The sequence below is a fragment of the Dasypus novemcinctus genome, chromosome X (genome assembly GCF_030445035.2).
Source record: "Dasypus novemcinctus isolate mDasNov1 chromosome X, mDasNov1.1.hap2, whole genome shotgun sequence".
NCBI lineage: Eukaryota > Metazoa > Chordata > Mammalia > Cingulata > Dasypodidae > Dasypus > Dasypus novemcinctus.
In genome coordinates, this window is record NC_080704.1 from 130,449,201 (window position 1) to 130,463,261 (window position 14,061).

The 14,061-nt window shown below is 35.6% G+C and overlaps 1 protein-coding gene across 3 annotated transcripts in view; it reads right to left on the minus strand.

The window, feature by feature from the left end:
- The window catches only part of LAMP2 (lysosomal associated membrane protein 2), a 59,990-nt gene that overhangs the window by 6,312 nt on the left and 39,617 nt on the right, over positions 1 to 14,061 (minus strand). For 2 of the 3 annotated variants that reach the window (XM_058292008.2, XM_071213010.1), the window contains exons 7-9: positions 13,341 to 13,463; positions 9,224 to 9,287; positions 8,649 to 8,813 (exon numbers count right to left, since the gene is read on the minus strand). In XM_058292008.2, the coding sequence (XP_058147991.1) occupies positions 8,649 to 8,813; positions 9,224 to 9,287; positions 13,341 to 13,463 (352 nt within the window). Of the gene's footprint in view, positions 1 to 3,819; positions 6,283 to 8,648; positions 8,814 to 9,223; positions 9,288 to 13,340; positions 13,464 to 14,061 lie in introns of those variants that run through there. The other variant, XM_058292009.2, reaches the window with a different exon arrangement.

A 14,061-nucleotide genomic window follows, 5' to 3' on the forward strand; every position in this document is an offset into this window, starting at 1 on the left:
AAAGTGAAAGCCAATGGACGGCTGGAGAGGTAGAAGTTTAGGAGAGGCCTCTCTTGCCAGAGTCCAGGTGGACAATGTTGTGGTCATGAACTGTTAGTTAAGTGCAGATGCAGAATTGACCAAGAGGATGTAGGGGGTATGGTAGGAGGAGATAACAGAGTGATTTCCATATTCTACGCTTGGGTGATTAGGTAATGATGGTGCCATTCATTATACGGAATACAGTAGGAAGACTATACGCGTTTCAATTTGATTTTGTTTGTAGTTAATTCTGGTGGGGTTGGTGTGGTGTGGAGAGAATATGTGGCAGAGGGAGACATTCAAGTCTGGATATGCTGAGTTTAAGATGCCTGTAGTTGATGAATCTAAGTGGTACTTAAACCTTATTTCTCAGTGAGAACAAGTAAAAAAAGGCTCAAGGACAAAATCCTTGGGAACACCAATATTCAAGGAACAGACAAAGGAGAAAGAGCAGGAAAATTAAGTAGAAAAGGCAGGTAGAAAATGGTACCACAGAAGCCAATTTCAGTGCCACCCCGTTTAAATTACAGTGGGGAGAATACTGCAAGATAGTAGAGAAGCCTGAGAAATGACCACTGGATATATCAATATGGAAGGAGAGAGGGTTTAAGTAAAACTGCTGCAAGTTCAAGAGTGAAAAGGAAATAACCAGTTAAGAGGTCAAGAACTTGGAATGGGGAACACACAAAACTCATTTCAAGAGGATTAGAATGATAAAAGAAGAAAATACAATAAGGAAGTAGTTTGATGGGGGATAGAATGACAAGAAAGGATAGCTTCAGGGTGGAAGAGATCTAAAAATGTTTTTGTGGTTTTTTTAGGTTAAAGAAAAGAGCCAATAACACGTTAACAGGTTGAAGGTGCTGAATGGTGCAGGGTCTCCTTCCAGATTTGAGGAAGGGAAAAATGTCCTCCTCTGAGACTGGAGAGGAGGAAGGAATGCTTCAGATGCAGATACCTTTGCAGAGAGGGAAGAGGGCTAGGATATTGAAAAGCCGCTTCTCACTATTTTCTCTTCCTTGCCTCTTATTGTCCTACTTACCTTCCTAAGTAGCTGCTTGTAATCTACCAAGGACTGATAAATTAGATAATTAAGGTGATTAGAACTGTGTCTAAAATAAGAATGAATAGGCTGAAAGGCATTTCTGATTGCATTCAAGAAATGTGCTAGGCTTTCACTAGCCTCTGAGACAGTAACTGGCAACAAGATGGAAACCCCGACTTTATGACATCCACTTTGGCTGCCAGCTCAATGATCTTTTTACTTGCTTCTTGGGTCTGTTAAAAATCCAGATAGCTGAGGCTGCCAGATGCAATCTCTGAATATATGGTATTAAGAGTACCAGTTATCTCCTCTCCTTCGATTCCCAAATTACCACCCAGCATATAAACTATTAGGGGACATGTATTGGTCATATATCATAAAGTATTATATCTTGGATTTAATAACTTGTTTTTTTAAAAAATTTCATTAGTAGATTAATTTCTTATTCTGGCAACCGAGTCATAGTTCTCTCTTTCCTAAATTGAGTATTTGACCTAGTACTGAAACGACTTTCATAAATACTGCCAATAAGGCTTTAATGGAAGACAAATATTCCCAGAGCAGATCAAAAGGCAATTCTGCTTATTCAAAGATCTTTTTAGATGCTGTCGCTTACTTAAAATGCTCTCAATTAGTGGGTAAAATATTAATTTATAATTATTATTGATTTTTTTTTAATCCAACCTTTAAAAATTCTTTAGGTAATGGAATGAAACTTTGGTAAAACTAATTTTAATAGGACCACATTCTGAAGAAAAGAAAATCTCATTCTATAAGTCATCTTGATCCGTAATGAAAGTATTTCAGGAGGAAAGAAAAGTGTATTTGTAGAAGAGTTTAATAATCACAGAAGCAGTAAAGATTTCCGAAGATGAAAAAAGTTTCATAGCCACTGATATTGCAATTAGAAGTTTCATGTAAATTTAAAAAATGTAAAAATCGTTACATTTCTGTTAATTTTATAAGTTTTCAAATTTACTTTTCAGTGAGAAAGTTGGAAAGCTGAGACATACATTTACAACAAAATATTAAACAAATACTCCTCTTAAAAAGCATTTGTAGGGAAGCGGATGTGGCTCAAGCAACTGAGCTCCCACCTACCACATGGGAGGTCCAGGTTAGTTCCTGGTGCCTCCTAACGACAAGCAAGACAGCAAGCTGATACGATGGACTGGCACGGCAAGCTGACACAACAAGATGACACAGCAAGAGACATGGAAAAAAACATAATGAGACACAACAAAGGAGGGAGCAGAGGTGACTCCAGCAATTAGGCACCTCCGTGCCACATGGGAGGTCCTAGGTTCGGTTCTGGGTGCCTCCTAAAACACACACACATGCAAATGCAAACAATGAGGGGGTGGGGAGAAATAAAATGAATGAAAAATAAATCTTTAAAAAAGAAAAAGCAATTGTAGGAGAACACATGTAACTCAGTGGTTGAATGTCTGTTTCCCACGCGCAAGGTCCTGGGTTCAATCTCCTGTACATCCTTTTTTTAAATAAAAGCAACTGCATCAAAAATTCTCTTTGGAAGAATCAGTGTTAAGGATCGCATTCTCACGTGCCATCTTATTTCCACCTTTTAGACCTGTATGCAAACTAGATTAAGTATATCACACGAATCTGAAAAGTTACTAGAAGCTACTCAGTATCACACCATGCATGTTTCAAAGACAAAATATGGTAATTATTGATGCATAAAGATGGTTCCCAGGGGAAAGTAAAAGGGAATGGGTGGGAGAAAAACAAGACCAAGACAATCTAATGTTATCTACCTAAATAAACAGAGATGAAATGCTATAATCTTAAAAATTGCTAAGTATTATAAGTATTCCTCCAAAAAGAAAGCAGGAGACCTAAGATGGTGTTTTACACTGTGTGTAAAGCATGTTCTTGAAACCTAACAAGTTGCTACTTCTCAGATTCCTTCTAAAAATGCTCAAATGTATACTTACCTTCGTTGCAATGAAAAGATTACACAAGGAAATAAAAGTAACAGGATTTTTAAAGTCCCCAATTCCCTGATGGTGAAACTAAGACCCATAAGTTAAGTAACTTGACCAAGGTCACACAGTAGTAAGTAGCAGAGTTGGGAGCCATGCCAATTAGCTGCAAGTCACAATGGCTTTCTTCTGAAGTTTCTGGTTAGACTACCAAGTTTTATGTGTGTGACATACTTAAATGACTGAGAAGCTTTCTGGAAATTATAAGGTTCAAGTATTTTAGGATGATCTAAGAAGAAACAGACTACACAAAATCCTACTTTGTTACAGATCAATAGCTCGATTTGTATGGGTGCAATGTAAATCAGCTATCTATAGATATTAAATATCAGCATCAACTTACAAGTTGAGAAAAGTATACAAAGAGATAGTCTGAAGCTTTTACTATAAAATAAATATTCTATATCACTGGTTCTCTGATTATGCATTAGATTCAACTGGATAGCTTATACACACACACACACCATACAGGCCCCAACCCAGACTTATATTAAATTCTCTTAAGCATGGAGCCTGGAGTCTATATTTTTGTAACAAGCTTCCTAGGTAATTCTTATTCTGCAGCTAGCCCGACATTAGTCAAGACCTATGTATGGGACAGCTCTTCCAGTAGTAATACACAGAACACTTTAGAAATAACCTAGTTTTACTTCAAAGAGCTTCTAACACTCTTCCTTTTTAAACAGACTGCTATTAAGTAGCATACAAAATCTTAACTTTAACCAATGGGGAAAAAATGTGAGCAAATTTCCTTAGGAAATAAAAGAAACTTTATTGTATTTGAAGCAATATGTTGAGCTTACGGACAGGCAAATATCTAAAGAGAAATATTACACAGCAACTAGTGGTTTAAACATTTGAGAAAAACACATGAAAAGTACTTACATGGACCAATTTCTTTAAACAAATGCCAATACATATTTTTTTTAAAAGCCAAATACAGTGTTACTGTTGAGGTATAAACCTAGCAGAACAAATAAAACCTCAAAAGGTACAAAGAACATGTGGTTATAGGAAATAATAGTGTAATTAGCAGTATATAACCTGGCCCAAGTAAAATACAAAAATATTCACTGAAGTCAGACTTTCTAGAAAACAGTGGTATTAGAGGTATTTTAATATGAATCAGGTATATAATCTAAATGTAGAAACTTTTAGCAACATTAAGAGCTTTAAACCAGTGCTACCTACTTGTGCTTCCAATTTTTATTTTTTTGTAAAAAGCTGCAAAGCTGCTTTGTTTTGACTCATGAGAAAGAGCTAAGGCCCAAGTTCTTATAAGCATTATTCATTCTTATACAGGTGACAATTTTACACTAAAACACTATTTAAATTTAAAACAATTTTTGAAAATCAGATTTATATTTATTCTTTAAAGATGTTTTAACCTGGCAATGCAGCTCAATGTAGCCCTAAAAGGGGAGCTAGCAGGGAATCTGATTCTGTGCCAGTAAGGTTTTCAGGCTAATCTAAATAGGCAAATTTAAGCAGAAGAATATATATATCACTCCATATAACTTGAAAGACAGTTACAGATATATATACATTTATAGCTGGTCTACCAAATTCATTCAACAAATCTTAGAACCCAGGTGGCTCCTCATTTTCTAGTAACTGGGGGGAGGGCACGTATTCCCCCCAAACACACACACACACACACACACACACACACACACACACAAAGAACCTTCCATATATGACTGCATATTAGCAGTTTTTTTACTATTGCTCAGCCATCCCAATATAATAATATATATTTTTTAAAGTTCCTAGAAACAGCAAGAAATACTCAATGGATGTGTTAACTACCAAAGTAAAATGTTTTGCTTTCTCATATAAACATGAAGCAGTACACAGTAAATGGACAATTGGTACATCTCCCCAGGTCACAAAACTGAACACGAAGGATATGAATTAATAATGATTCTACCATAATCAACAGTAACCAATGCAAGTTTTGATTAGCATGGAGCCATTTAAATGTGAAATTCAAATTAGTAAATGTCATAGCAATCAATGCAAGCTGCAAACAAAAAATGTTTTAATGCACACTCTTAAAAGAAAACTAAGACCTTTGGGTAAGGTGCAAATTACTTAATAAGGAAGGGTAAAGTATACTTCTTTATATAGGCTCTAGGATACATTGGCATTTTTTCTTTAAGAGAAAAAAAGAAAGAAAAAACCATGCCACCACCAACAAGAATAATGGAAGGCTAAAGAGAAATCTGCATTAATTTTAGTACTGCATGTAGAGGCCAATTTATGGGTACAAAGGACTAATGCCTTAAATTGGCACTGCCTAGCAATTATTGCTAAAGCATCTAGAAACTGGATTGAAATGCCCAGTTGGAATAGTCGAGTCTTGCACTTTAAAAGATTGAAATATCCTTTTAAAAAAAAGGATTAAACAATAAGATTAACACCTATTCTAAAAATTTTAAAAGCTTCTGTATCTTTTATCATTAGTCATATTAAATACAAATGCATTCAAAATTCAAAAAGCATTAGAAAAGTATTTATCGCTAAGAAAGAATGATACTAGGCCCTGTTAAAATCTACTGGCATATCTCTCATAGGTCAAGTATGTGGCAATGCCAAAGCAACTAAGTTAACCTGCAAACAAAATCACAAGAAATGCAAAAGGAGCAAGTACAAATTCAGGGTTGTATGTGTTGGCCCAAGAACATGCAAGGAAAAAAATCTCTCTTTAAAATTTTTTTCCTAAATTATATATTTTTAGTTAGACTACCTAAAGTGAAAACACTGAAATGCTAATTTAAGACCATCAAGTAGAACCTATAATCCAGGTAATTTTGCACATACCTTTTGCTATAGTAGTAACAGTTTTAAATTCCTTGGTTGGGCAAACCAAAATCACATGACTAAACTGCAGTTTACAGTTTGGGGTTTTTTGTTTTTCTGTTTTTTTTTAATTTAAGTTTGACATCCCCCAGATCACCCATCCCAGTACAAATACTACAACTAGATATACCTTAAATTGAATAGTAGTTTCTATTGGAACTTGTACTTGCTTTATTATTTTCTAACAGGGAGCACATATGGATTAGTGTTACAGAGTCTGATATCCAGCATAACTTTTTCTTCTGCCAATTAGGTAAGCAATTACTATAACGATAATCAAGCCTGAAAGACCAGCACCAACTATAATTGGTATTAGAATGGTGTCATCATCCAGCGAACACTCCTGGGCTGTAGATGAGAAAAAGTGTGTAACAAATAATGAGTATAAGCAAAAACAAAAGCAAAAAGTCGAAAAGTAAAAGATGTTGATTAAAAAATCAGAATTTTCTTACAAGATCAACTTTAAGTAATAATTAAAACAAGTACTGTTTACAATAAAGCTATAGAAAATTAGGGATTGTTCTAGAATTAAAATCCTAAAACTTGTCTTTTCCTTTGTATGTGTATATATGCATGTATATGTATGTTTAAATAGTCATATATATGAATATACATAATTCATATATGTATCTATATATACATTGTTTATATTATATACTACACATACATATAGGCATGTGTGTCTGCATGTTTATCTTCCAAATCTTTTCCAAAATAGGAGTGTTAACTTTATTAGAAATAAATGGAGCTAGTGTAGCCCACTTTGTACAGCCATATTAACCTCTCCATGGTAGAATGAATGTCTCTTGGGAGACTGGGAACATATCAGGAAGGCAGCATGGGATTAGAACAAACAGGCTGGCCATGAAATTCCTTTAGAGCAGGGACCAGCGATCTATAACCCATGGGCCAAGTGTGGCCCAAGAGCTAAAATGATTTTTGCATTTTTAAATGACTTTAAAAAATTAAAAAGAATATTTCATGACACACTAATTATATGAAATTTGTATTTCAGTACTCACAAAGTTTTACTGGAACACAGCCACACTCATTTGTTTATGTGTTGTCTATGGCTATTTCCAGGCTACAATGGCAGAGTTCAGTAGTCATGACAGAAACCGGATGTCCTAAACATTTTACTGTCTAAACCTTTATGGAAAAAGTTTGCAGATCCCTAACTTAAGAGCATATGATCTTATGGGGCTGCAAAAGTCAAGAAACTGGAGCCTTTTGCCTTTACTATATATTTTAATCAATCTGGTCAGGGCTGGCAGCCTGCAGGGGCTATTTTTTCTAATTCTAGAGAGTACACTGACCCAGTGAATCCAATCAACACCCTTTTACCTTACTACAATTCTATCCCCCCTCCCAATCTAGTATTACCTGTGTGTTGTATTTATAGGTACCCGCAGCCAAGAACCTAGTTCTACAAATACATTATGCATTCATTATCAATATTACACCTTATATACCCCTTTGGGTGGTATTTTTTTATCTTATATACATGCAAACCAAAGTTTCAAATTAGAGAAAGAATATTCATCTCTAATATAGCTGACGAGGTAAACAGGCTTGAACTGAGATTAACACGCAAATGATTTTAAATTCTAAAAACAAATCTAAACCTAAAATTAGGTTAATAACACATAGGGGAGCTAGATAATGACTCCAACACTAAGCTTTTAAAATCACTGAAGTACATAAGCAAAACCGACAAAAGGGAAAATGAATTCTTGAAAGTATTTTTAAAGTGTGATTAACTTCTCTCATCACAAGAATGATAAGAGTGAAGAGTCCAATTTATTTTAACCTAACCAAGTTAAGACTAGGTATTCGGAACTACTGCAAAAGCAGTCTGAATGACTCATAGCATATTTACATTAAACACAGCTTCAAAATGTCCTTCTAAACCATAGTTAATTGTTAGAAAGTATGTGGATGACTGGAATAGTTCTACTCAAAGAGCTGTGAGCCACAAACCCCAAATTTTAAGTAACTGGTTTAAAAGGACATGTCAATTAAGGAATTTTTATGTACTTTTATTTCTTCATGTAAATTCTAATTCTGAAATGCCAAATACATCTGTCATATTCATATAAAAACATTATAATGAGCCCTTCAATAAGGGTTTCATTTAAAAAATCTGATAAATACTACCATTAGTCCTGACTAGATCTTGAAAAGGCTTCATATTGGCACATGCCTTTTAAAACTCTCCAGATCATTTTGGCTGGCAAAAACATAGTTCACAAAATTTAAGGCTTTGCTATCAGTACTTTTGGTCTTAACCAAATAAGACCAAACTGTTTTCAATCAGTTCTCAAAATGTTTCCAGTGAGAAAATGGCACCAGCAAGGCAGATGCAAGATGCTCAAAGCTGCTGCTCATATGCCATATTTACCACAAACTAAAACCTAGAGGGAGCATAGGTAAAGCTCACTTAAAGTGAACATCAGGTTTTAGCCTTAAGAATTCTGTTGCAAATGGTTTTCAGATCATAAAAAAAAATCTATTCGGAGTAAACTGATGACCAAATTTAAGTAATATCTGTTGTTATCAAAGAATAGCATTACACAACTTGCCCAAGGCTATGAGAACTCTACAACAGTAGAGTTGAGAGGTGAATTCATATTTCTCTATTTCAGTATTTAAATTTCCATGACTCAAATGAACACAAGAACAGAAATTATTAATAAAGTGTGCATGATTCTTACCTGTAGAATACTTTCCTTCCACCACATTAAAAGGCTGAACCCTTAGACCAAAGGTATTTATCTGAAATGTTCCAGATACTGAAACAGTCTGCTCTTTGTTGCACATATAAGAACTTCCCAGGGGGGCATCCCAGTAGCTAAGATTGTTGTTTGTGATGTTGAAAACTTTAAAGAAAGAAAGAAACAAGTTGGTAACTTTCTCTGAACACCAAAAATGGGACAGTCCTCAGGATTACTGAGTGAAGTATGAGAGCTTAGGGTCTACCCACAAAAAGCAATTCATTAGGTACCTTTACATTAGGTACCTTTATCTTTTTATAGATGTTTCTGTAGTCCAAAATCAGTCATATCCTTAACAATTATCCACCATACTTTGAAAAGATGGGATACTGGAAAAAATAGAACACTACAGTCTTAAGGTACTGATTTTAAATTGTAATCAAGGTATAACTTTTACATCTGTTCCATATATAAGGCACTACTTGATAACAAGAAAATTACAGTTTCTATTCTTTCAGTTTAGCCCATACTCATTCTGTGACACCCCCCCCACACCCAGCTAGTGCTTTGCTTACCAGAGCCATTTCCCAAATTCAAGCTGACATTCACTTCCTTCAGATAAAACCGGTTTTCATTTTTCTGTTTGAAAAAGAGCTTCCAGTTAATCAACATATCACAACTGTCTACAAGTACGATTAACATCTATAGAAGAAAAGCAATCTAATGCTATTACACAGAATATGAAGCCATGACCTGAGCCAGTAGAATAAAACCACAACTAAGTTAAGGATAAACCCAACCTGTGACAGAAACCCGTTTCCGCTGCATTTAGTTTCCAATTTTCAGACCACAGCTTTAGTCCCGTGGTTCTTGGACATGCTAATTCATCCCCTCAATTTTATTCCTCCTGTTACTTGCTGAGCCCTCATCACCCGTAACCTGGATCATAATAGCTTCTTAACTGGTCTTCCTGCCTTTCTGACTCTCCAGCTCTAATCTTTCCTTCTCACTTTCTGAAGAACGCATCTGATCAGCCAGTCATTCTAATTAACTGAATGCTTACTATGTACAAGGTAACATATCTACGTACTCTAGAGAGCCACCAAGATGAATCAGATTTGGATCTTGCTCTCACCACATTAGCAATCTTCCAGGAAAGATAAAGTACATAAACACGGCTATTTAAAAAGAAGAAAGTGGTAAGATACAAAAATTCATAGAAGAGAAATTACTTCCAATTAGGGGAGGAGCAAAAGTAATGTAAGCTTCAACACTTTTACTACACTAAAAGCCATTGATTATATACTTTGGATAGATCATATGGCATGTGAATATGTCTCAGTAAAACTGCTTAATAAATAAATAATTGTGCAAGAATAGCCAGAAATATGGCGATGTACAGTAGGGGATACACAGATTGAGAAGTGAAGAATTTTCTTGTTTGTCTGTTTTTTGTTTATTATAATTACTGAAATAATGAAAATGGTCTAGTAATGAATGAAGTAATGAATGCACAACTATGTGATTATACCAAATACCACTGATTGTTGTACACTTTGGATGAATTGCATGTTTTATTAATATATACCAATAAAATTCATTTGTTTAAAAATTTAAAAATATGTATCAATAAATTGACTTGTTAAAAATTTGATTTGTTTTTAAAAAACACAACATAGAATGAAGTAGTAAGGAATACAGGTAGTATATAAGAGCATTTGTAATGGTTAAACATGCAAAAAATCCTATTTTTTTTTTGTATTTAAAAGCATAAACAAATGCATAGGAATAAAATAAATACCAAGTTAAAAAAAAAAGTAATGCAAGTTTAAGGATGGGACATTCAACATTAAGTGGGATTCATTTAGGAAACAAGTAGAAAATGAACATTCCAGAAGGCAACATGAGCAAAGGCAGTCCGAAAATAAGCATAATCACAAGGATGCTAGCAGTTATTGAGAACTTACTAAGCACCAAGCACTGTTTTTAAAGTTTTATACATGAGGCTTCATTGAATAACTACAATACCCCTATGCCAAAGTACTGAGAGATGCTTCTCCCAAAGCTATAGGCCATGGGCTGGGATATGAACCCAGGAAATCTGGCTGCAGAGCATACATACTGGTTACCACTAGGTTCTCTTGTCTTACAGGATGTGCAGAGTGGACAGTGTGAGGGAAGCATAAGATGCATATTATGAAGATAAAGAAGAAGCAAACCCACAACCTGCTTAGATGGTGCTTGCAACCTAGTCAACTGGAGTTGTTCTTAGCTATGATTCTTACTAGAAAGTGCTACAGTGAGGCTGTGTTTATTTATTATGCCTTGTCCAGCATGTATTAATGATAACAATAACTACTGCTTATTAAGAGCTTATTGTGAGGGAGCTTTCCATGCTTTAATACATTTAAACCTCATAGTGACTCTGTGGGAACAGAACTATTATTGTTCCCATTGTATTGATAAAGAACCTGAGGCTTATGGAGATCAAATAACTTATTAGTAAGAAGCAGATGTCTGGTGTGCCTAACCAGTGTGCTAAAATGTAAGGATAATCATAAATATTCTTCTATTCTATTTTTGTACAAATGGGAACAACAGTACCTGCCAGATAAAATTGTTATAACATAAAGCATATGTATTTTTTCCAACAAAAAAAAATGTTAAACCACCCTCCCCTTAACTACCCCCCAAAAATTCATGAAGACCAAAGAAGGCTAAAAATGTAGGCTATGTTGCATGGTGGTGGTGGTGGTGGTGGTGGGTGTAGGGCTTGATATACCCTGCTATGGGGTTTAGATGTTATTTTATGGGCAACACAGAGTCACTAGAGTTTTTGAGGAAGAATGATGCTTTAGAATATTAAGTTGATGCACAAGAAGGTTGGGGGAGAGACGGGAGAGGAGGGACTCCTTAGGAGGGTGGTTGAATAATCCAGACAAGAGGTAATACAAGCTAAAACCAGGGCAGAGGCAGGGAGGAATGAAAATGAAGGTACAAACTCGCGAGAAATTTTATGAGGCTGCATAAAGGAGGATTTGACAATCTCATCATGCCTCTCCTCTGCTTAGGCTATGTCTCTGCTCAGTATTCCAGGCCCTCCACAATTTGTTCCAACTACTTTTCCATACTAATCTTTTACGAAGCATGCCATATGCCTCATTCTCCCAGCTATAGGAGATTGCACTCCTTTATCCAAGCATAATCTGGTCTTTTCTACTAACTCCTCAACAGTCCAGCTCAAATGCCATTCTTCCATTAAACCTTTCTGATTCTTCTCCAGCCAGAATTAACGTCTCCCTCCTTTATTCTCCCTCAGCATTTTGTGTTTACCACTGGTCTAGCACTTACCTCACTACGTGGGCATCTTTTACTGCTCACAGAATCAAGCTCAAAAGCCTTAAGGTGGCATTCAAGGTCTGCCATAAAAATGGTAATCAGGTGTATATTTCTATCTTTTCAAAATTTTTATTTTTAAAGAAGCTTTAGACTACATAAATGTTACATCAAAGATATAGAGGATTCTCATACTGTATTTCTATCTTGACCACTAAACTGTGGGCACCTTAAGAACACCACAGGGCCTCTTCTTTGTATACAACCATAGCATCCTTATTATGGCATTGAAATTCTATGAATTTGCCCTACAAGCATCTATCACACCAAGGCTGATATAGGCTCCACTGAACTCTGGTGCCATTGCAGATGTTTCCTGATTTTTCAAAGTGCCTGGAGCATGGTTAAAATATCCCTATTTTGGATCACATTTTAAAACAGACTGCCATGCTAACTAAATATTGCAATTATTAGATATTAAATATTTCCCCACGAGAGTCAAAAGTATGCCATAGCAGGATCCTACTACAGCTAGAAATATCAAACTCAATTACTCAAAAAGGAATGAACCTAAAATATCACTTTCCTCATTTTTATTGAATATAATCCCCATGAGGTAACTTTAAAAGAGAATAAGTCTAGATTGGGTAGACCTGCTCTAACTACAATGAAGAGGACAAGCTTAACTACATGTTTTTAATAGTAATTTGCTGGCCATATTTGTACTATAATAGAGGAATGAACTGAATGCTGACAAAGGAAGATATTTATAAATCTTTCTCAAAAATAATTGCCTAATATAATCAATTATTCAGCATTCACTCTATAGAGAAAAAAAGTTTTTAGACTCAAGATACCTAGTTCAGATATGAAAACATACCTACTTTTTATATATCAGATGTCGAGATTATTTCCCCATCCCTAGATATAGTAATCCAGTCTAAAAGCAAAACTGTTCTTTACCCACTTATTCAATAATGCCTAGTTTGAGAAACTGTGATTTCCATTGGTGGTTCTCAACATCTTCCCCCACCTATAGCTGAAGAGCCAACCTCTGAGACACTACTTATTCCCCCTATCCCCATCTGCCATCACATGTACATACACCTTCCCCTCAGAAAAAATTAAAGGGATAATAATTGCTTCTGCGGAAGGGGCAATGAAGGTCCCCAATTATTAATTTATGCTAACAAAAAGGGTAACAGGAAGGTTTAACCTGCAACTTTCATTTTAGGGTTCAGCCCTTGGTATAAGAATGAACAACAAATACCTGAAGGCTGCCATTATAAACTCAACTATTTATAGGCTTTCAGATGTGTCTCTAAGAGAATGAACCAAACTTAGTCTGTTACTCACCACAGCAAAAACAAAGTCAAGGTTTTTAATGTTGCTGCTATTCAACCTAAGTAGAGCAGTTTGAGGATGGCAGCTGCCAGTGAAGTCAGTCGTATTGGGGTTGATGTTAATAACCCAAGCAACCTTCAAGGGAAGAAGATGGGGAGGGGAAAGGTACAGGATAATTATAAAAACCTACAGCAAATTCTATTCTAATAAGACCAACTTTAGTGTTGAACAAAAAATCCCTTTGGATACTCAAGTTTATGGTGTCTTGCTTTCAAACAAATTGGCACAGGTCCTCAAGCTATGACTCAAAATACTGTACAAACAAACAAAGCACGCAAGAGGGAAGCCCCCTCAGCAATGAGCCAAATGAAAACACACATTTTTATGGAGCACGAGAGCCATCTGTCTAGCTCCTTGAAGTCACAGAACCCTGGAAATGGGATTTGTTCATTAACACTCCCTCTGCAGCCTCAGTGGAACACTGCAGCTGAAAGTGCCATTATGAACTGGGGCATATCTGTCCGATTCAAGTCATCATATCGCTGGAGAAAGAGAGTTACAGTGTTCCCTTATATCAACCTATAGTGCATTTCAGAGAAAAGTTTGAGGGAGTTATCTTTTAAACTGACTGAGTATGTGTATTCTGATCTACTGATGATAAATAGAATCTAAATCCCAAGGAGTTCTTTAAACTGCTAGGTTTCCTGCAGACCGAGACACTACCTTTAAAGGT